Here is a 24,846-nt window from a genome sequence, read left to right as displayed (position 1 = left end):
AAATAAAATTTCTTTTTTTTCTTATTCAATGAAAATCAATAAAAAAGTGACTAAATCAGTTGCACTTCCACCAACTAAGCCCAGTTGTTAAGATGAGAAGCTCTAAATGTGCAGCGTATATGAAATGAAGAGAATGAGCACTGCCAAAGAGGAAACGAGAAAAAAAAACATCAGCCTCCTTAGCCAACTTGATTGTTATTGCACAGTGCTTACGGTGTTTTCTGGACCTGCACATGTAATCAATACCCCCAGGCAATTTTAAGCGTGATCAGTTTGGATGGATTATTGCTTGGCAGGAAGGCTTTTACATTGATCCTCTCATCATGTCAATCACTGACAGTGACAACTCTGAACTCTTCAAATTCCATACATCAGCAAGTACTGTTCACAATCTGGCTGCATCAAAAACAGTCAAGAGGGTGTAGCAGGATCTGCTGAGGCCGGGCTTCTTATATTTTAATGTACACTGTAATGTACATCAAGGCCCAGTGCCTCAGTGCTCTGCGACACTCATTACTCTTTATTATTTTAAAAAGCCAAAACAACTTACTCATGTAAGTGTGCATATAACGAAATATTTACCTGCTTAACAGTATTAGTCTACATTAAAAAATAGCAGGTGTTTCTTTGGTTTCCCTCTCCACTACATCAGAAAATGCTCAATCATACAGTGATCCGTATCGAAACAGTGGAAAAAATGTTAAAATCAGCCTGTGGTTACGGGCCCTTTAAAGATTTGAAATCTCAGATTAGCATTAAATTGAGTTGTTAAAATAATAACAGCTGTATGTTAAGCTGCAAATGTTCATATTTAATTTCAGTAGGGACAGAACAAGAGCCCATTCTGCCATAATTGTCAAGAGCTACTGCTGGAGTAGTTTTGCAAGCCTTGCCTTTATTCATTCCTGCAGCTACTAGCAGGGCTGAAATCTCATCTAATGAGCAGCAGATAGCAGAGACTGGTTCAAATCAGTGTTGGGAAACTGGGGCTGGCTGGTGAAACACAGAGTGAGTTGTAATATCCTCAATTTCTCCCAGCTGGAGCAGGCCAGAAGCATGTAACTGATAGTGTCCGCATGCATATTTTACACTACAGCCCAGGTGTACAGTTTCAGCACTTGCAAGGAACTGAACAGATTTGACAAAGACTGTGAACTGTATGGAATGAGCCTATTGACTCAAACTGCAACCAGCCAAAGCCATAATCATATGGAGCAGTTAGCTTATTTACCAGTTCTTCTAGTTGTGAACCATCTGCTGCTATTCAAACCCACCGCTAACCTCCTATCCCTTGCAGTCGAGAATGTATTCTTTATTTATGTTTGTTATTTCTAAATGTTCAGTGTCATCGGTTGGACTGAGTAAGTTTCCATAAAAAAACAGTTTATGTTCATTGGTACTTTTGTAAAACGTTGAACCTCTCTGAACTCTTGAAAGTGATCAACTCGGCCAAAAAACATCACTCTTTTTTTTGCAAGAGGGGCTGTCAGCTGTGCACCTTTCAATCACTTTCCACATGGAAAAAGTTACTGGAAATATTGAACAAACCACTACATGTACATATGAGCCGAGCCTTAATCAGATCTGCTCATGACACATTGTCTTTTTAGATCAAAGTTAAAAGTGTGCATCTGATATGGCTTTACATAAGAGGGAGGGTTGAAAAAAAAGTCAAAAGAGTGGATCATGATGCAGATAACAACACTGCAATTACTGGCAACTCTATAGGCCCAGACACCAATAACACAGTTAAACCGGCCGATTAAAGCTGAAATAAGTCAATGTTTATCATTGCATAACTCAATTGCAAAACTCCATTTTCTCATAATGGCCTCTGATAATGAGGAAGTTCTCCGTGGCCACGTGACTGAAGTAGAGCCTAATCATTGGACTGTTGCAGTAAGTCATGACAGTTTATTGGCATGGAATTCCATAATGGCACAGATCAATAGCAACCCAGGAGGCTTTCCTCTCAGCCGGATTTGACACATTTGAATAAGTGCCGCTGAGGGGGAGCAGGCTTGTGTTGAGAGGATTCAGTCCCTCAGTGTGCTACAACATGTTAACCACAGTGATATTCATCTGCCAAGGAATAATCCCAAGATGAAACAAACTGCAACAGCGGCTACCAAACCCAAAAATAACCCTCAAAACTTTCCCCACTTCACGACAAGGCTGGTCATCAAAAGCGGTGGAAACAAATAATGCCCATACGTTCTGAGAATAGAAGATACAATCAGGCTCATGCCCTTCTCACCCCTCCTCCTCCTTTGAGATCTCTGTGTTGGGAATAATATAAGGCTTGAGGGAGCGGGTTGTGAGATAAAAGGCCACATCACAATGATGATCTCTATCGATCGGCAACCTTGGGCACACAGAGGAGGTCCGGCATTTGTCACGTCGAAGCTGAACCCAATAGCTGATCCACGCCACACTCTGATGAATTGGCCCTATTCGCCAAGTTTGTTTAATTGATGACGTGTTCTCTTTCAGGTGGACCACCACTACGTTCCATGCATTCATTGATTTTCCTAACACCCCCCCCCCCCCCCCCCCCCCCCCCACAAACTTCTTTTTCCCGCTTTCTCTAAGCACCAAACTGCGCAAGATAAACCTACCCCCACCTTGACAAGACCTCGACCACATGAGGTGGAGTGTCCTTCAACCTGCTTCTGACGTAGACTTTCAGAGACTTACATACAGTCCCTCTTTGTTAGTATAGAGAGGCCTACGAGGTGTATCAAATTAAAAGTATTATCAGGAGTGAGCAGAAGTTTTTTCCACTCACATTCCTCAAAGAAGAGGTCGAGCCGTTAGTTGAAAGTTGGATGAAAATACACACACAAAGGTGCACAAAACTGTTCTATTTCCATCCCAGATGCGCAAGAATCAACTTTTACTGCAATAATTCTCATTACAATTCAGGTGCTCCTAACCTTCTGAAACCCTGTGGTAATGTAGGTTTTGATAACCACTGACTGCTGTTGGTTACATGCAGTGAAGTCCATTAAAAATAATTTTGATGTGAGCCGGTAACCACAGGCATCTCCTTTCTGTGAGCAATGCTGCCGATCCCTCGCTAGGTACCGAACTGTTAATGTTTCAAAATGCTCACCAGGCTAAAGTGCACCACGCTTCAGCAACACTCAACAATCCATACAGGAAAGAATTTGAATTTGTAAACCACACAATCCTATTCCAGGGGATCTGGAGTGCGTAACTTTGTCATCTTGAGAGCCTGCATGAAAACTAACACTTGCCGGAGCAGCCAAGCAAACCAGTCAAGCGCTAGGTAGGTAGCGTTTGGCCATCAAAGGGAAATTCCAGCCTAATGGGGTTTCAGAGTTTCCAATGTATCCCTCTACCATCCACAGAGAACACCGATTACCTGAGGAGTGCTACCTCACACACACAAGTGCACTCACCTTTCACACTCTCTTAACTTTGGAGTTAAGGTAGCGTGGATGCACATGCTTCAGACAGGCAAAGGTGAGTGTGGGAGTGTATTTGACAGTGGAATGAGCATGATGCTGAATTTGCGACATCATTATGGGACTTTGAATTTACACAAATATAAAGGATAGCCGCGCCTCAGCAAAGCTATGAATCGCCTCTGGAGCGGTGACGTGGAAGTAAAAAAACAAGAGACGCAGCACAAACAAAGGCAGAGAAATTGTGCAAAAAGGCACACTTTTGGATTTAAAGCACCTATCTCAGATCCCAGAGCCTTGAGAATGGGATTGGATTACTGTCGGTTAGATTTACTCCTGTGGCTCTTCGCCACTACATCATCATAGGGCCCCCTGCCTCTGGATCAATGGGGATATTTACTGCGCCTGTTTCAGGGAGCCTTTCACAGTAGGCAGGGCATTAAACAAACAGCCGACAGCCCCGTCCCAATGATGGCCTGTCTGTTCACACTGTGCCATGCCCAAATGTCACACATATTCACTTCAAACAGGTAGCGCACAAATACAAGTGAAGTGCAGATAAAACAACAACAAAAAAAAAAAAAAAAAAAAAAAGGCCAAGCAATTTGCTCCGTGTGCTGAACAAAGGAAAGCTGCCACATTTCAAGAAAAGAGAAAAAAAAATATCCAGGAGAAATGGAAAGGCATGTTATGTTTACTTTTAGATAATTAGCCTTGTAACCCACTCTAAAATTATACTTGTTAAAATCCTCTTAAATGGACACACCTCAAATAATTCCTTGTCTGCATTCCCCCGGTTGCTCATAAATGTTTTGTTTTTAACAGTAAAATGAAATTGCACTTCACATGTTGGACATTCCATTGTGTTGTATTGCTTAATGGAAAAAATAACAAACAAAAAAAATCTGTGTAACAGGGTGAAGTTTTGTTATGGACATAACAATCCTACAGTGTCATAGTTTATAACCTCATTTAACCCCATGGTGAGCTGGAAAAGCATCATAATTGAAATCACTTGAGGTGAAACAGCCCTTCTTCCACAGAGTATTTCTATGAAGCTGCAGCGACAACCTATTGAATTACATTAGAAATCTGGCAAGGATGGCCACTTAGGAGTCTCAAACAACAGTCTTTGCATGCATGTATACTGGCTGTCTGCAAAATCGTTTGCTAAATGTGAGCGCATGAGTCCAAGAATGAGAGGAATGTACTTCGTTTCCATTCAGATATGAGCAAAATAAGCGCCTTCATAGAGAAAAACAGTCAGTATGAAATTTTTTCATTACTTGACAATTCCACTGACTAAGCCCGCACGATCAGCTGACAGTGCAATGTCAAACAATGGGCTTTCGAACGGCAGGGAGCATTACCGAATCAGCCTGAAGAGCTCCCGGGGGAAGACTTAACTCCGATTCATCACCATGAAAAGTAATATGTGTGTGAAAGTCAAGGGGAAAATAACAGAAAAATAAACACTTATGGCTTGTTAATGAAAGCTGATGTAAGCTGGACTTTGACAGACCAATCATCACTGCAGCTGCAGAGGATATTGTGCTGGTTGGCTTACTGGATTTACAGTAGTACATTAATGCACTGCAAATGCATCTTTCTGTCAATATGTATTACTAAAGTTTTGCTGCTCCAGAGTTGCCCAAGTAAGTCAGAAACACATTTGTTTAAATTGACAGGATGGGTGACGACATTTTAAAATCAGATAATGAGATTTGTTGATTTTGGACCAGTTTCAACTATTCTTATTTTACTTTATTTTTGCTTCTAAGAATGATTTATTGCCATGTTCTACAGACTGACATGAGTGAGTTTAAAGCTGTGATAATCTTTGACTCTATATGGTGAGGAATTCGGGATCAAGGCTATAGTCACATCTGCCAGTCAGATAAGCACCAAAAAAACTCTTTTGTTCTCAGTGATTAAAGTTAGCATTAACTTTCATCTTGCACCTGATGCACGCCGTTAACAGCCGGGATTTTTTTTTTTTCCTATGATGTCTAAGAATATCTGTTTTGCCTTTTTTTTTTATATTGGAGACAGTCAGAACATGGGAAATTCTGTGGGGGTGTGTGATTGTGTGTGTTTGCACACATGTGAAGCATGAGTCAAGTGTACTGCACCAGGAAGGCTGAATGCTGGGAGGATACCACCATTGCTTTACACACACACACACACAGACACACACACACACACACACAGAATGACTTGTGTCATCCCACACAGCATACGGCACTAAACGGACACAGCACATTCTCACTACTCTGCCACAGCAGCACAGGAAGTCATCTTAGGTTTGAAGTGAAATGTTTTACACATTAAAATAGGAATTCTTTGGATCTACTATTTTATACAGCACTCATGGCAAGTATAATATTATTAGGATTATGTCCTATTTCATCATTAATGTTACATGAGCTGCCACGTAGCCAGTTGAACTGTTAATTATTGATAATATTATGAAATGAAACTGATGATCAAATATACAAAACATAATATTTAATAAAGAAAACCCCAATAGGGATAACAGCTTTAACCTGGAATAACCTCATCTGTGTATGTCAGGGAGACAAATTTCATTCATAATTTAAGATATCATTTATTCATACATATTGTTATTAATCAATATTGCAATAATTTTATGGTGTCAGACTAATATAAGTATTGTTTATATTCTGGTATTTTCAGTTACATGTACAGATCAGTGGATTGCCATGCTCTAAGAGAAGGCCAACAAGCCATCAGCTGTAATTGTGAGATGTTTTTTTCTTTTTCTTTTTTTTAAGTGATCGACACACACACACACACACACACACACACACACACACACTCAACTTAAATAACTCAAAGTTATATGAGTTATTTAACATCTTTGTTTTTCACAAATTTAAATAATACTCGATGCAAAGCAACAACATTTAAAAAAAAAAAAAAGAAAAAAATGAAACAAATTTTGAGGGGACTATAAACTATAAAATATCTGGAAACTGTGTTTAAAATAGCAATGTTTCCCAGAAATGAAGCATTCTGTGTTTTTTGAAAATAAATGGGCAATAAATGTGGATGAAACAAAACTGAAAAAATGAAATGAAAATGGAATATTATCATGAATGAATTTAGAAAAGGAATTAAGAAATTGTAAATAACAATAGTAATGATATTAAACAGTCTTTCTCATTTATTTGATCATATGTATTTGGTATTTCAAATTTTAATTTATGGAAATAAAAGGGTGACAAAGAAAGGGGAATGTAATGCAGATAAGGAAACCATTAAAACACACACCTGTTCTCTTTTTTTTTTATTTAAGAAGGTTTTGATTGAGTGATGAGTTTGCACTCTGACGAGTTGCACAGATGCAATAACAGAGAACCGACTCTGCAAATTGTAGGAGTGGTACGCTGACAACAATGAAAACAGCACGTGATAGATAGCTCAGTCAAAAGGTTAACGGTAACTCACAGACAAAACGTCTTGTTTTTAAAAAGTGCATTCACAAACATGACAAATACTCTCAACTCATGATGTCTATTTTTATGTGATACAAAATATGCATACCTGTTTTAGATTTGTCTGTATTTCTATACATAGATATTTCTTCAAAAGGATCACTTCTTTTTTCTTTTTACAAAGGTTAAAAGCAGGGTTGTGTTCATAGCAGCTTCGGATATCTCTAGCCTCTTTACCATGTAATGAGATACACATAGTCTCAACAGATATCCAAATAAAACCTACCATTTTTCTCTGTTGTTCAACTCAAATGACATATTGTCTTTATTGAAAGAGATATTCATCAGTGAAGCCTGCAGTTTAGAAAAAAAATGGATCAATAAAATGCTTGGGCCATTAAATATATTTTTGTATACCCGCTTTTTTGTCAATATCATAAATACTAAAGACACAGGACAATATTATAAGACAATGCTGGGAGACTAAATGTAAAGATTAAAATAGTTCAAACATTATTTTTTTCAAGTTTTCTAGTTCATGAGAAAAAAATATCAGGCGAGCACAGAAACACTATACTTCAGTCTTTTCTTCAGTCTATCCATGGGCAATCATAAACAAAGTTCCCAGGCAAAGGCAAGACTGTCTTTAAACAAACCCATGTTCTTTTCTGTTTTAGTCCTGTCCAGATAAGATGCTTGCCCATCATAAATGAGGCAGGATCCTGGTTTTCAAAGAAATTCATAAAAGCAGTCAAACATACTGAGAAAAACCAATAAGTACCATGCAAATCTTGCAAGACGACATATTCTCAAACAAGAGACAAAGTATTCTTCGTATAGGTGAAATATCAAGTGAGGACGCAATGAGTGAAAGGCAAAGACCTCTAATCAATACTAAATACTATATTTCCAAAACCAAACAAAAAATATTTAATCTGTACATTATATAATAAGTATGAGTTCAGACTGGATCAGCAGTTTCTGTCCTTGCTGTCAGACTCTTAGTCTTTGCCAAATGCCTACCTTGGAATAATACAGAAAAGTCTTTTTAATTGATCCCAATCTCTTTGTTCTCCTCCATAAATCTGGAGAAGGGACGGCTGGCCCCGACCTCCAGACCAGCCTTCTCCATACCCGTCATGGGAGGGCTGCTGCCTGTGTGAACACGGTCCATTCCTCCAGGCATGGCTCCCAGTGAAGTGATTCCTGCACCGCCGAGGCTGACGGGCAGCTGGGTGATGCCTCCGTTCTGGATCACAGAGATCTCATTGTTTTTCATGGCCAGCCCATTGGTGATGGCGGCCGCGTACTGGTTCCAAAAGCCCGGGTCGACGTTCATGGCCCGAGCCGCCAGATCCTTCTGGAACATCTCGCTGAACTTCATGGCATCCCCGCCTAGCAGGGCCATGGGATTCTCTACGGACAGTCGCCGACCCCTTCGGGCTGGAGCATTGTTCCACATGTGTGTTCCCATGTGAACCTAAAATTAGCCAGAAGAGAAAAAGAAATATCATGAAAGTGCCATGGTAAGACACAAATACTACATCCAAACAAACACTGTACGGATGGGAGTGGAGGGGAAAAGGCCAAAAATGTATGAATGTAAAAACAAACAGAAAAACATTTTTGGAATGATTTTGCGGTTCATTAAAATTTTTATCTTAGAACCTCTTTGGAAATAGTTGGAAATTGACTTAAAATGTACAGATAACACAAGACCATTAAGGTTTTGCTGCTACATTTCAGTCATGATGCAATTAAATTATGTAAAGGAACTTTACGGGAATTCTATGAAAACATTTTTTTCAGGCCCTTTAGTTGTGACTAAATGTGATTTATTTTATATCAGATCGTACCTGATAGTGATCATCTGCGATTTACTGATTTTAAACTTATGCTGCTGGCGTAAATCTAAAATCTCTGCTTCATTTAGCAAAGTGGTGGCAAGGGGGCATACAGAAATCCAAAGGTCTTGTCCCAGAGTTTTAGAAAACCATCCATGCAAAATTCACACTGATGCTATATTAAACTGTCTCGTACCTTCAGATTGCCCTTTGTGGTGAAAGCCCTTCCACAAATGGAGCAGGCGAACGGTTTCTCCCCGGTGTGTGTGCGCTCGTGGATCTGCAGAGCACTGGCTGAAGAGAAATTCTTCCCACACGAGTGGCAGTTGTGCTGCTTAGGAGTGCGGCGTGGAGGCGGGGGAGCCAACATGGGGTTGATGCTGGGGCTCATGGTGGTCTGGGGCGTTGCGGCGGGAACCTGGATGCCCACGGGCAGGTGAGAGTTGTCGCTCAGAGACACTGACTTGCCGTGTCCATTCATCTCCATTTTGATCATGTTCGATGCAGTGCTGGCCAAATTAGGGGTGCTCAGCCCTGAAAACAAGGAGAGGTGAAATAAATATTAGAATACACAGGGTGATTTTGCAAACAGGGAGACCCATATGGCTGCAAGGTAGCTGCTTGAATTAGTCTGTGTGTATATGTTTGTACATTTTCATCAATATTTACCCCTTTTCTGGCTATCAATATTTTATCATATCATATTTTTCACTCGTGTATCAATGTATAACACTATATTGAGTAGATATTGTCATGCTGCGTACATTATTTTTACTAATAACTACCACATTAAATCTGTATAGAAATGTAATTCACTCTTCATGATGCATTAAGTTTTAGTCGATTTTGCACACACACCTCGATCCCTATTTAGAAACAGCATGCTGAAGTGGCTCTCCTCCTTGATAAAGTGCCTGCCATGTTGAGTGGCAGTCAGGTCAAGGGCCCCGGTGCCTTCAGTAGCAGAAAGTGGAGATGGAGTCTCTGATTTTTCCGACTTCACCGTTGCCAAGCCCGCTGTATTGTTCTCCTGGCCCTCCTCTGCTGTCATGGCACTGCTGTTGTTATTATTGTTGAGTGTAGCTGGGGACTTGGATCGCTGGCTCTCAGAGTGGCTGTGAGCTGGGGACAAATGCTGCATAGAGCCAGAGGACTCAGACAAAGCAGGGCTCCCCAAGCTTTGACCTTCAGCATCCCCCACCGCAGACAGGGAATCAGTGGTTAAGCAGTCAGTCTCTCCTCCAAAGCTGCTGCCGTTCAGCATGGGCTTTTGACCGAACGAACGGGTCATGTTGGCAGTGGAGTCGATCATCTTCATTTGGTTCTCCATTGCAGCAATGCTGGAGATGATGGAAGTTGGCGGGGAGCACCCTGGCGAATAAGGTTTAGATGGGTCCACTTCCCCCTCTTTTAAGTCAACTTCGTCATCCATAGCCTGCTCCATTTCGTCCAGAAGGTCGTCATCGTAATTACTCATTGCATCTAAGCTCTTCTCGTCAAAGGACAGGTCAGTGTCCATCTCCTGCAGGCTTTCAGGGACCGGGGTGTTGGGGATCTGCCCTCCCATGTGCATACGGATGTGCTGTTGCAGCACGACTGCATTGGTGAACTTTTTCTGACATATAGGGCAGGAGTGCTGGACCCGAAGCGGGGGTTTGGATCTGTGGACACCAAAGTGTGTTTTCAGGTTTCCCTTGGTGGTGAATGCCCGCCCACATATCTTGCACTTGAAAGGCCTCTCACCAGTGTGGATACGGTAGTGCATCTTGAGAGCACTCTGGCAGCTGAGAACACGATGACAGATGACGCACTGGTTTGGGTCGGTCATCTTCTTGTCAATATTTTCAACAAGCTGCTGCAACTTTGATGTCTCTGAGGTTTGCATAGAGTCTAGGAGGCCACCAAATGGAAACTTGGCCTTAAACTGGTCCGAGAGCATGGGGAGGACTGGATGGGAGATGGGGTTGGAGACAGAGTTGGGGCTCATGATTGGTTCAGTGATCTGGCCACTGCTGGGCGATGTGCTGGAAGTGACGGTAGTGGAAAGGACCACTTGAGTTACTGTAGTTGTGGTGGTGGTGTTCTCTCCCGGCCTGGAAGAGCAGCTTGGGGGCAGGAGAACACCTTCAGGTTTCAAGAGAGGAGGTGCTTCACTCCCTAGGCTAGGCTTTGGGGAGGGTGAAGTAGTGGTCATGCCAGAGTCAGTGACGATATTAGGGGACAAAGATGCACACTCGCTTGAGGGAGGAGATGGCCTCTGAGGGGACCTGTTGAGCGGAGTGAGGCTTGGAGAATCGCCAAAACCTCCCATCATACTCGGCAGCGTGGGAGGCAGCTGGAGCCCGACTGAGGTGGGAACAGTGGGGAGGACAGGTTTGCTGTCTAGCCATGTGGTTACCGGTTTTTCAGGGGGCAAAGACATGCCATATGGGATGCCTGAGCTTGTGGGCACATTGTCCAGGTACTCTGGCACGGGGTAGGGGTTCATCTGAATGTGTGGGTATTTCTCTTTGTGCCTCTGGAAGTGAACTTTCAGATTCCCTTTGGTGGAGAAACGGTTGCCACATATGTTGCATTTGTACGGCCTCTCTCCTGTGTGGGAACGCAGGTGGATCTGTAAGGCGCTGTCACTGCCAAACACCTTGGCGCAGAACCGACACTTATGCTTGAAGAATGGGTCCTCCGAGCTGGGCTTAGTGTCAAACACAGACACATTCGGGGGCTTCCCCTTGCGGTGCTTCATCAGAGCAGAGAGGGGGTCGAGTGCGTTGGCTGTGGCTGCTATGCTGGCCAGAGGGTTGGGGAAGATAACGCTGCTGGACGAGCTGTGAGGTATCAGCGGTAGACTGGAGGCAGAGCTCAGGAGGCTACTGTGGCTGAGTGAGGGAGGGGTGGTGGAGTTCCTGGGAAGAGCTGAGCTGCTGCTAATGCCACCACCTCCTGTTACACTACTACTGGTGCTAATGTTGTTGTTCGTGACTGAGGATGAGCAGGAGGGAATTAGAGATGACAATCCCGTACCACTGGGCTGTGGAAACACCGAATTATTTGAGGATGTGTTCGGGATTGAAGCGTTAGGCTGCTGACTGCCACTTTGTGGTGCTTGAGACAGAGGCCCTTCTATTGCTGAGGTCAGGGGTGAAGAGCCTTGACCGTTGAGAGTGGCCGGCAACCTAACAGGCAGCTGATGGACAGGAGGGGTGATGAAGTTGTGTAGCTGAAGCTGACTAGCGACAGGGGGGACACAGGAGGAAACAGGCCCCTGGTTTCCAGCAGCATTGCTGTGATGGTGATTGAGAGCAGGCTGTGAGGCAGACTGTCTATTCATCAGAGCCACCTGACTGCGTATTTGTTCTATCAGCTGCAGCTGGTGTATCTGCTGCTGCTGGAGGGCCATCAGCTGGTCCAGGATCATGGGAATAGCCATGGTGGAGACCCCACTGCCTGCTGCTGCCCTCACACTCTGTGAAAATTGGGCAACTGCAACCCGGGTGCCATGCAGAGTCTCCAGGGTAACATTGGTGCTTGGCATGGCATAGCTTGTAACAGCGGAGGGGACGACATCATTGAGCTGAGGTAGGGAGCCGTCTGGCTCAGGGGATGTCACATCTCTGTCTTCAGAATCCATATTTTTTTCAGGAGACAGCTCCAGCTCCATCTGCTCGTCCTCCTTTTCTAGGACATTGACCCCATTTAAGGTTGCTGTCTCTGGGACGTCATCCCCCTCACCAGCAGGACTGTGGTTGCCCTCCCTGGGGTCCTCGCTGTCAGCCTGCTCGCTCGGGCAGCTGGGTACAGGGGAGGGCTCTGTTGGGTACTCCTGGGAGGGGTTAGGTGTGTCCTCATTGTCATTCACTATGAGCACCAGGGGGTTCTTGGTGCAGCTCTTTAAATGTTCACAGAAGTCTGACCACTTGAAGAACTCAGCGCAACACTTCTCACATACATGGGTCTCCTCACTGCCGCTACGGCTCTCGTTCCCGCTGTCGGCATCATCCAGCACATCACCTCGGGCTACAGGGAGAGGAGGGGTTCAGGGGGGGAGGATAGGAAAGGAGGGAGGAGGGAGCAAAAAAAAAAAAAAAAGAATTAATGAATAAATAATCAATAAAGAATCCACACATATTTTGCAGTGCAGTGCAGCAAAGATTTAACCTTTGATTTTTTTTCTCTCTTTTAACATAACCAAAATCAATATTCTTTTTATTTTTTTCCTCTGAACAAATTGCCCTAGTTCACCAATTCTCAAGACCCAGGTTTGTGCATTCGCACCCTCTCCATAGAGCCAGCTAATAATTTTCTTAGTGCAATCCATCAAATTATGAGGGCCTATCAATTGTGGATACTGCCGCTTAATGAAATTCCATAGAAACTATTGATTTCCAATGTTTCATACAATTCACAGCTGCCTCATCTGTTGGGTACAAATCAGGACTTTGATGGCCTCATTAGGATTCCCCTCTGCTATCAAGCCCAGTCATTTCTACCTGAATTCCAAATGTCTGGGCCTTTTCATTTAGCATTGCAAAGGTAATACTAGCCTTGAATCTAAGCAAGGGACTGGAATACTCTTTTGTTCAAAGAAAATGTGTTGTCAGAAGTAAATTTTAGCCCCTATACATTTCATGCACAGTGAATAAGAGTGAAGAGATAAATTGAACCAATTAAATTGTGTGCAAACAATATCTATAATTAAAAATTTGAAATGTTTTGAAATACAAAACGTTCCCTTTCAGTTTAGAAATTCACAGTGTTACTCTCTCCCTCTTTCTCTCCCTCTCTCTCATGCGCTCTGAAAAAAAAAGACTCAACAAATTACATGCTAGTGCCATGGCAGCAAAGTCTCTGATTAGTTACACATGTTTAATCACAGTTGTAGGAAGCCACTTCCTCTTCCACATGCAACCATCAAGAGTCAAACAAGCAGAAGCGAGGTCTGAACATGGACCTAATTCACACCTGATCAAAACCATGTAGAATTGGCCTCCCTTGTATGTTTATTTTTTGTGTTTGACCATAGTTATACTCTATATGTGTGTGTGTGTGTGTGTGTGGTTCATTATGAGTAGGAAGTGTGCTCAATCACCGCCACAGCATCCTGCACATTCTTTATTTCAGAGCCTCCTGTTCAGTTTACACGCAAAGACCCGGCATATATCTGGTAATATAACTGTTTATCTACAAATTAAACTATTTTATATACACTTAACATTATAAAAAATGTTGGGACATTTTCATAGGCATTTACTGCAAATAAAAGTGATTTATTTCATGGTCACTCTAAAAAAAAAAAAAAAAGCTGCAGTAAAACAAGGTTAAGTTGATAATTGGAGGAGTTTGTAATTCTTAAAAAGAGGCCCATAGCTACTAAAAGACACACACACATGAATGAAATTGTTTATGCAAATTTGCTTCCTCTAAACACACTTGACCAACCTGAGCTCTGAATGAAAGCTATAGAAAGACAAAGTGAGAGCAGCGTAACCTCTAAAAAACTCCTGCACACTACCCACCACGCGTTTCCTCGACACTAAAGGCCTCACTGTACTTTGTAAGTGAGTAATCGTGAGATTCATACAGCGCCTACGCTCATTTCAAAGGTTACAACGGAGTGAGCCATGGTGAAGCAGACATGAAGCATTTGTGCCAATTACAATGACTCATTAGTAAAGAAATTCATCACTCCTCCAAAGGGGGCAGGAGCTATCAGGGTCTGGTGTCTGTAACTTAATTAATTATCAACAGAAAGGCTTTGGACAGCCTCCGTGTTCTCCTCCTCACCGGGGGCAGGGCTGACGGAACAAGATATTATTTTATTTAATCATGTATGTTGCCAGGATAAATTAGAGAAAACTGATTAAGTAATTAAAGGAAAATAAAATGCAAAATCCTGCATGTTATTTACTTTACAATATCAGCGTCACCTCTCCCTTGATTTTCCAGCCACAAGTCTGTAAACTCAGTGTCAAAATTCCAGCGAAGCAAAAAGACATTTTTGGTCATTAACAACATTTCTATTATATATCATCACTAAAAAGCTCAAATGCAAAACAAACACCGACAAGTGAAAAGGGGAAAGCGACTGGAAACGTCAGTGACACGTGACAGCAGGCTAGAAATCTCCTTAGCCCAGCAGCGGACAGCAGGACTCATTTCCATAATTGAGGGTTGAAAGGTCAACGCAAATGAGTAGGCATTGTGTTGAGCTGATTAGTTATTAGAATGGTATTACTGTCAATCTCTTTTATTCATTCATACAATTACAAGTGGGGGCCTTTGTATGCCTCTGACCTCACACACACAAACACACACGCACGCACGCACACTGGCACGTTCTCTCACACACACATATGTAGACAGACACAGAACATTTACAAATGACGTGCCTTGATAAACACCTACAAAAAAAAAATGCCACAGATACACACACATATGCACGCTTCTTCCTGTCACTGGAGGATACTTGCAAGGTGTGTGTGTGTATATATATGTGTGTGTATTTGCAGAGGCCTACCCCTGTTAAATTTACCATGTGAAGAGCTACATGTGCTTTTTATTTTTCTGACTTAAATAAATGCGTTAATTTTTATTTTATAAAATTCCAATTTCCACGTTTTTAAATTAAGTTTTTAAAAATAAAAATTCCCGCTTTTGTTTTGAAAATGTTGTTTCCCTCTGACATCTTCGGTTTTGTTTCAGCATTCATTGCAAATACAATACAATCTGGAATTTTTGATTATTCAATTCTACATCTATAATAGACAGATAATAGAGACTCATTCAAAAATATATAGACACTGCCATTAAAGAAAAAAGATTTAACAAAATAAGTAAGACGTGTGATTCAACCTTGCTTTAGTCAGTATTATTCTTATGATGTCAGAATTGTAAGACAAGTGTGTGCATATGTGTGTGTGTGTGTGTGTGTGTGTGTGCGCATGTGTTTGGGGGGGATGGGGGTATTGATTTTCCTATAGCATAAGAAAGGAAGGTTTGAAAAAACACATCCCATCCGTTTTTCATTCTTTGAGGAGTCTTCATTTACTCAGATGCAAATATTAAGCTGAACGCAGTCAATAGGGGAATTGTAGACATTGAATCTGTGTGTCCGCTATCTCGCTCAGCAATCTTTGGCATGCTAACTGAAACCGCTAATCTGACATATTATATCAGATGAGGTATTCATGCTTTCCACTGATTCTGTGAAAGCCACAGAGCCGGGCATTGAGCGAAGCATTAGGCAATTACAAATTCTCCCATTCTTAACAATTTCCAGATTCACTTAATGAATACACACACACACGCACACAGACACGCACGCACGCACACACACAGACACACGCATACACACACACACACAAACAATGACACTGGTAACATTCACCTTATGTTAAGGACAAAGTCATTGCTATCTCTTTTTTTTTTTAAAGAGTGTCTTATATCCTACATTTTAACAACTTGCAGCTTAATACTTCTTCGTCAAACTGTGATAACGTTCTTTCCACAGAGCGCCTGCACTTCCAGCCCTCCTACAACCCCAGCCCCACCTTCTGCCCCCTTTAAAATGCATTCTTCTCAGGCATCTGAGGATAGCTTAGGACCCTTAAAGAGAGATGCATCACTGTAGGTCCAGCCCAAGTTGGGAGGGGAGGGCAACAAAAAAGAAAAAAAAAAAAAATAGAAGGAGGCCTGCTGTGTTCAACAATGTTGGAATTCTTGTGCCAATTACTTTTTTCCATTCTGTTCTTTTATCGTAACTCCACCTTTCTGATCTCCAGAGAAGAAACAATTATTTAACTAATTCATTATTAAGTTCATTTCAAATGGTTTTGATAGAGAAATATTGAATCTATGTATTGTGAAACTTGTGATGCTTTTTCATTGTGTATTTTTTCAGTCAGCACATGATCAATGCGGACTTAGGAGTGTTTCCCCCCCTTTTTTTTTTAAATTAATGAATCTATAACTATTAGTTCAAACGCTGCATTAATACCCCTAACGTAAGTAAAGTAATTTATTATGTGCATGTATATTTAAATAAACATCCTGCAAAAAAAGATATCTTGTGTTCTTCTTCTGTTGCACAGTCCCTGGACAGTCCTGTCTGTGCGGCTATAAACACATGAAACGTCTCCTCGAATGATCTAACGCATCCTCAGACCTGCAGAGGCTCGAGCGTCGTCAGCCCCAGCTCTGTGTGTGTGTGTGTGTCTGTGTGTGTGTGTGTGTGAACGCGGGTACGCGTGTGTGCGTGTGTGTGTCATCGGCCTGGTCAGCCCCACTGCAGAATGGTACAGTCATATCTGCACTAACAGAGAGGCCTTTGTCATTGGCTGCAGATGTGGAGCAGCCAAAACATTAATGATTTGTTTGTGTAAGCATTTGCAATACAGTATTCAATGACGGCACTCTGTCCAGATGACTGTGTCACCCGTCAAGATGGCTCTCTGCCCCCGGATTCACAGAGGGGGCTCGAGAAGAGGAGGAGGCTTCACGATCTAATGGACACTCATCCTCAGCAGGCCAAGAGAGATTCTGTGTTTTTTTGTTTTCTTTTTTTTGTTTGTTTTTTTACATTAAGATCATTGCTTCACTTCCTTTTAACAATTTTCCAATTCAAAAAATGATTTCGCTTTTTACACCTGCACAGCAAAGCACCATCATCGCATGGACCGATCTCAGCTGTCAAACTGCTCCTCCATGATGCTGCCTCCTGGACAAATCAGAGCTACAATCATCCAAACAAACACAAACTGAATCATCGTTAGAAAATCCACCGAAGACTAAATTTACCTCTTCACTTGATGGCTTGTTAGCTTTTATCCTAAATCCCCCAAAGTCTGCTGTTATATCTAACGTTAAATAGTCCCCCCCCTTAATCCCCCCCCCCCCCCCCCCCCCCCGTCTGGGCCCTTCCTCTCCATCAGGATCTTACTTGTTCATGTGTGTTTTTCTGCGCTGAGTAGTAATTAAGACACAGTCATATTTTTGAGAGTCTCCTTGAAGACATCTTTGGCACAGCTATGTGGGTGGTCCACAGGCCTGTACCCAATGGTGAGAGGGGATTAAAACAAAAGCCAAACAAAGCCCCACTGCAGGGGAAGTGGGCAACAACCGTGTCGTCACTGTCAGCGGGGATTTGCTCACTATATAACACTTTTTTTTTCTTTTTGTTTTTTTTTTTTGCAGCCTGTAACTATGTACATTCCTGCCTTAAACATTATGTTGTAGGGAAAAGAAAACAAGTTCTGCTTATCTGTGTTTGGAAATGTGACTATATCTGTGATTAAAGCATAAAAAATGAAAATTGAAACCACATTTGCAGTCTTCCACCTGTTCTCTCTGAAAGCACGACCAACACATCTTTTCCTAAGACGTCTCCTGAGATGTTTCATCTCATCTCATCTTTTTTTTTTTTTTTTTTTTTTTTTGACTGTGGCGGCAAATATTGACAAAAATGTATATGCATCTTGGTTGAATTTTGATCCTGTGCATCTCAGGCGGGAAAAATGTACCTTTGTAAAATCCCCTAAATAGGAGCATGCACAGGAGTACTCATGTACAATGTGTACACCCCTGCCCGCCATACGTCCCCCCCCCCCCCACCACCACCATGCACACCTCCAAATACAACCGGATGCAGAGGAAGCGGTGGCGAGATGAAAAGCTCGTCACTGTTCACACTTTCGAGGACACGAGTGAGCTGCTGTGCTGCCAAGGTCAACGGCACACATGTTCCCACTGTACAAGGTGCTTGACATCTAGCGGCGGGACCTGGCTGGCCGGGGCTGGACAGAGGTTAAGTCAGCAAGCTTTATAAAAGCACTCCTAAGCAGACCCCTCCACCACCACCACCATCACCACTTCCCCTCCTCCTTTCCCCATCCCAACACACACACACACACACACACACACACACACACACACACACACACACAAACACACACACACACACACACACACATATACACGCACCCAACCCCCCATTCCCCCAGGGGACAAGTGTCCGGAAGGCCTGAGGGGGAGATGATTTGCCAAACAAGGGCTTGTTGGCACTTGATTTTAGTTTTTCATTTTTTTCATTTTTTTTTTTTTTTCAGAGATGCAGAACAGTGAAGAGCTGCAGTGGACATCAGTAGAAGAAAAAAAAAAGTCATTTATAAAAAAAAATCAGATCATATTAAAGATTTGAAAAAAAAAAAAAAAGAAACTCAACACACAAAGGGAAGTTTGTACCTAATGGATATTTTCTTAGTTGATGCCTATTTACGTGAAACGCGCCACAGACTCAGAGTGTGTGTCCTTGAGCACAATTTCACTTGAATGCCTGACTTTCTCCTCAGCACTCGCCCCAACATATATAGATTTTAAGTCTGAACCAAGGAGCAGCCGATGACTGGAACTTCTGAATTCCTTTGACATTATATGCAACGATATGTCAAGGCCAGCGATCAATAGTGTCGTCACGAGCTGCACCAGCGAAGAATCTGATCACCGCTGCAATGATACACTAACAGGATGACATTTGTAGCTGAGTGTGTCTACGGTAGCTTTGGATGAGACATGGTATTATTAGGTTTATTTAAGTGTGTGTAGGCTCACTGTGCATGGCCAAAAGGCTTGGGATTGTTTCACGGCAACGTCTGTCCTGAAAACAACAAGCCAGTATAAAGTGCTCCATCCGAGGGTAAGGCGAGAACATTCCACGGCCACTTCCAGTCTCAGGCACAACAGCATGGACTCTATAGGTTACACATAACACAGTAAATGTGTTATTCTAAAACGATACATATACCTCTATCCATGTAGGGAATCCAGGATAGATTTCCCTCAAAACGACACTCATTTCCCACCGTGATGGATTTGCCCCTTAACGCACCTTCTGTTACACGAATTGTCAATCGTTGTTTTATAAATGAAATACTATGTAAATCATCCAAGTGGAAGATTTTGCTGCAGGGGGAAAAGGAAGTTCTCTTTTCATTCCATGATCCTACAGGAGAGCAACCTGATGGATGTTTTTACGTATCTCTGAGCAAAATCTGAGGAAGGGTTATCTCAACACTGAGGCAGAGACAATGTTTGTGTTCGAGTGTGAATTGCCCAGAAATGACAAAAAAAATAAATTAAAAATCCACAGTGTAAATGGGACCAAAAAAGAGCTGAGAGTCATGAGTGTGATTCCCACCGCAAATCAAACATTTCCCCATGCAAAGAGAGCTGCTCCCCAGAGATTACATCACGCTTTTCTATTCTAAAGAAGCTCTGTAAAGTGTGTGTGTGTGTGGGTGAGTGTGTGACTGTGTGTGTGTGTGTGTGTGTGTGTGTTTGTGTGTGTTGGTCAACATGGGTCAAGCTAGAGAGGTATAAATAATAGCAGTGATTTGCTAGATACACAAAAAGAGACACATCTTCGTAATTTAGCAAAAAGAAATTAAAACATAAATTCTGATCTTCAGAGAGAATTATCGTCTTATTGATGACTGTTGTAGCTACACAAAATTAGGAAATTACTTCTTTTGAATCCTTATGTATCTTCATATATAAAACATAATTTTTTCCACATTTAAAACAATAAAAGTAATTTTAAAAAACTGCAATAAAAAAGCATATACAGTGAGATTTCTGCACTAGAATGTAAAGAAAACAATGTCCCCACAGTTGTCACGTTATTCCTATAATTCCTCCAACATTTCACCTTGCTCCACATCTGACTTTAGCTCCATAATGATCGTTTTATTGCGGAAAAGGCTGAGTACAGAATAAAAGATGAATGAGCCTTTTTTTGTTTTTGTTTTTTGTTTTTTTCTTTTTTGATTTCCACATGGCCAGGGCGAGCTCTGTCAAGCGATCTTGTCGACATTGTGAGCAAAAGGGAACAAATCAAGTGTGCTAAATTTATGTGAGGGGGGTAAACAAAAAACATTTCCATGACAAAACGGAGGCTTCGACCTGCAACACAATCCGCGTTTTGCTCCTCGGAGATAGAACAGACAGGCGCAGAGGGACAAAAGACACCGAAGCAAAGTCACAATCTTAAATAAAAAGTGAGCGCGTTTTAATTCTGTTTTTTATTATTATTATTATTAATTTTTTACATATATAATAAAAAATAACAGCTGCGAGATTTACCTCGAGGAATTTTACAGCTGTGAGGGAGAGTGTCAAATATTTTCCAACTTATCAAATTGTGTGTGTGTGTGTGTGTGTGTGTGTTTGTGTACGTGTGTGTGTGAGCACATGTTTTATCCTGCGCGCGTCAACACACAAAGTCAAAAACGTATTAAAGAACACAGCTGCTTATAGGAAAGCACTGAATCAATTCTATTTTGAAAAAGGCCTTTTTTAAAAAAAAAAAAGGCCTTCAGCACATAATGCGAATGCAAAGTGTCATAAATGCTTATATGCATTAGCTACATTCATCCTAAAAGTCACCTAGCAGCTAATAGAAGATAATGATATGCAGGCTGTGGGGGGGACGCGGGTTAAACGAACTGATTTTTTGGAATAAAACAAACACTTCACACACTGAAACTGTTCACTTCCCTGTCGATAGAGGGGAGACTTTTAACTTCATAAGAGATTTATTCCAAAGGATTTGCAGCTATTTTTGTAATTCTTTTTTTTTTAAAGAAATTAATCTTATCGGCGACACAGATGAATCCACACCACTTTTCATTTAAGGTCAAACTTAAAAGAAGAGGAGTTAAATCTCTGCTGAGACAAAAGTAAAGTGAAGAAACAAGCAGCAGTGTCGAGCAGAGCTGTGAGGTGTGTAGGGGAGAGAGAGAGAGAAGGAGAGAGAGAGTGAGAGAGGGAGAGAGAGAAGTTGTCTGTTTGTCTGAAAGAAGGAACCTGGATAAGGGGGAGCTCAGCTGATCAAATCCACTCACCGTGCTCGGAGATCACCCCGGCTAGAGCGGGATCCTCGTCCGACTTGAGGTGCTGCGGCTTGGCTTGCTTGCGTCGGGACATGCTGCTGGCGTCAGTGCTGGCGATGCTGCTGCGTTTGCGCTCCGAGATGTGTCTGCGTTTTGCAGATACATCAGCGAAGAGCGAAATGAATCAACACACACAAAAAGTTCGCAAACAGTCTGGTGGCGGAGAGAGGGGGGGGGGGGGGGGAGGTAGGGGGGAGAAAAAAAAAAGAAAAAAAGAAAAGTGAAATTAGCCGGTGCTGCTGCTGCTGCCGCTGCTGTTGCTGTGCGCTGGATTGCGCATGTCGGTATAATAATTATGATAGTGAATAATGCCTCGCGATTAATGGCACCGTGTGAAGGTGGGGAGGATTGGCTGGAGTCCAGCGGATTCGCATTGGATATGGTAATGAGGGACGGACTAAGCAATTAGCCGCTTCACTCTCAGACTTTATCCGTCTCTTTTTCTCTTTACTATCCAACCTCCCCCAACAACACAACACAACACACCAAATCTCTTGTTATGCCCAGCTCACGGGGGGGTCTTCAACAGGGAACGTCAGACTCTTGTCCCCCCCCCCCCCAATCCAATCCAATCCACTCTTCCTCCTGTCACGAAGCGCACTCACTCTCAAGTGCCGAGGATTCACCGCCGCGTTTCTTCACCAAGTAGCTCTAATCTTCATCCCTCTGACCTTTATGATCCCACTTTTACCTCAGAACTTCACAAAGCGTCTTCTCATAAAGTGCTATCTCGAGATCCGGGCTCACTTCTCGCACTTTCTCTCTCGGTAACTTTTTTTTTTTTTTGGAGTGTGTGTGTGTGTGTGTGTGAGAGAGAGAGAGAGAACACGCACCTCCTTCTGACTTGGACTCAAATGAAGCGATGTTTACAGTCGCTGTGATGTTTCGGAGGTTTGATGGACATACACGGACACCGGCGAGCAGGAAAGTGGACGGGACGAGTAAAGTTCTTGACAAAAGCAATAAACTGTTACCAGTTTTTTTTTTGTTTTGTTTTGTTTTTTTCTAATGGCGCAGCTCCGCTCTCCAAACTTTGACGCGCGTCTTCCGAGAAAGCGGTGCCACGGTTAAGCAGCAGTCCTCCTCTCAGAAACAACAGGGATGTCAGTGTGATCAAAAACTCATTTGTCCCGTAAATGAAAAGTCGCTTCAGTGTCTCTGATCGCGATGAACTTCTCCTGTCCTCCTCCTCTCCGCCGTGTTTTTAGCTCCCGGTTGCGCTTTCGCCTCGGTGCGCTCCCCTCTAAAAAAAAAAAAAAAAGAAAAAAAGAAAAGTGAAATTAGCCGGTGGTGCTGCTGCTGCTGCCGCTGCTGTTGCTGTGCGCTGGATTGCGCATGTCGGTATAATAATTATGATAGTGAATAATGCCTCGCGATTAATGGCACCGTGTGAAGGTGGGGAGGATTGGCTGGAGTCCAGCGGATTCGCATTGGATATGGTAATGAGGGACGGACTAAGCAATTAGCCGCTTCACTCTCAGACTTTATCCGTCTCTTTTTCTCTTTACTATCCAACCTCCCCCAACAACACAACACAACACACCAAATCTCTTGTTATGCCCAGCTCACGGGGGGGTCTTCAACAGGGAACGTCAGACTCTTGTCCCCCCCCCCCCCAATCCAATCCAATCCACTCTTCCTCCTGTCACGAAGCGCACTCACTCTCAAGTGCCGAGGATTCACCGCCGCGTTTCTTCACCAAGTAGCTCTAATCTTCATCCCTCTGACCTTTATGATCCCACTTTTACCTCAGAACTTCACAAAGCGTCTTCTCATAAAGTGCTATCTCGAGATCCGGGCTCACTTCTCGCACTTTCTCTCTCGGTAACTTTTTTTTTTTTTTTGGAGTGTGTGTGTGTGTGTGTGTGAGAGAGAGAGAGAGAACACGCACCTCCTTCTGACTTGGACTCAAATGAAGCGATGTTTACAGTCGCTGTGATGTTTCGGAGGTTTGATGGACATACACGGACACCGGCGAGCAGGAAAGTGGACGGGACGAGTAAAGTTCTTGACAAAAGCAATAAACTGTTACCAGTTTTTTTTTTGTTTTGTTTTGTTTTGTTTTTTTCTAATGGCGCAGCTCCGCTCTCCAAACTTTGACGCGCGTCTTCCGAGAAAGCGGTGCCACGGTTAAGCAGCAGTCCTCCTCTCAGAAACAACAGGGATGTCAGTGTGATCAAAAACTCATTTGTCCCGTAAATGAAAAGTCGCTTCAGTGTCTCTGATCGCGATGAACTTCTCCTGTCCTCCTCCTCTCCGCCGTGTTTTTAGCTCCCGGTTGCGCTTTCGCCTCGGTGCGCTCCCCTCTAAAAAAAAAAAAAAAAGAAAAGAAAAAGGAAAAAAAAAGTGTCTTTTTCTTTTAGGATATTTGGTGACCAAACACACAAACACCGCTTGCTTTTCCAAAACCGAAGCTTCGGTCGGTGTCTTCCCTTTTGCTCGACTCGCGTGTTCACATCGAAGCCAACTTTGAAGTTATCTTGTGGCAGCCTGCTATAGCAGCGTCGCTCTCCCGGCGTTGGGCATGGCTCCGTGTGTGTGGGGGGACTGCGCTGTGTGTGAGTTAACCCCCAAGCAGAGGTTCAGCCCATTGCTTTCAGCCACCACTAGGATGTACCACCACGTTACTGTTCAATGGATCGTCCTCAGACTCCAGTGTGAACACCCAGATTTGACCTCCCATCACATAATATCTCCCAGCTCTTAAGGAGCCGCCGCCCGTGCGGGACAGGCTGTCATATTAATCTCACAGAGTGTTTCTTTATGAGCGCGTCACACGGTAGGATTTCACCACAACACCTCACCTTTATTTTGACTTGATCTCCAGTTCGTGAACACGGTGCCAAACACTGGAAACGTCTTTTGTCCTGCACTGAAAAAAACACACTGCAAACAAATAAATAAAAAGCTTTATACTTTACAGCGTCCTGTAAGAGTGTGTGGCCTCTCGAACACATGATATAAACATTAAATAAAAGCATTTTTAATACATTGTAAGACTGTTTTTTTCCCTCTCACATTAAAAGTAAAAGAGGAGAAAAGATTGTTGTTTACTGATGGCAGCTCATTGTGGCGCTGAATAAACACATTAACCCTTTACATTACACACTGGTATTTGCATTAAAAGGATGATTGGGGGGTTGGGGGGGGGGGTTTGGAAGGATTAAGAAGT

At 42.7% G+C, this 24,846-nt stretch overlaps 1 protein-coding gene across 1 annotated transcript; it reads right to left on the bottom strand.

Annotated features, from left to right (window-relative positions):
* Window positions 1-6,724: 6,724 nt before the first annotated feature.
* sall3a (spalt-like transcription factor 3a) lies at window positions 6,725-22,925 on the bottom strand. The gene is made up of 5 exons (XM_056381333.1): window positions 22,508-22,925; window positions 21,627-21,827; window positions 9,592-12,747; window positions 8,930-9,267; window positions 6,725-8,369 (listed from the first exon to the last, which is right to left on the bottom strand). The coding sequence occupies exons 2-5, from the start codon at window positions 21,706-21,708 to the stop codon at window positions 7,938-7,940; spliced, it is 4,008 nt and encodes a 1,335-aa protein (XP_056237308.1). The 5' UTR covers window positions 21,709-21,827; window positions 22,508-22,925; the 3' UTR covers window positions 6,725-7,937.
* Window positions 22,926-24,846: the final 1,921 nt, after the last annotated feature.

Source organism: Seriola aureovittata, chromosome 7, assembly GCF_021018895.1.
Source record: "Seriola aureovittata isolate HTS-2021-v1 ecotype China chromosome 7, ASM2101889v1, whole genome shotgun sequence".
Lineage (NCBI taxonomy): Eukaryota > Metazoa > Chordata > Actinopteri > Carangiformes > Carangidae > Seriola > Seriola aureovittata.
This window is presented reverse-complemented; position numbering and strand designations above follow the sequence as displayed.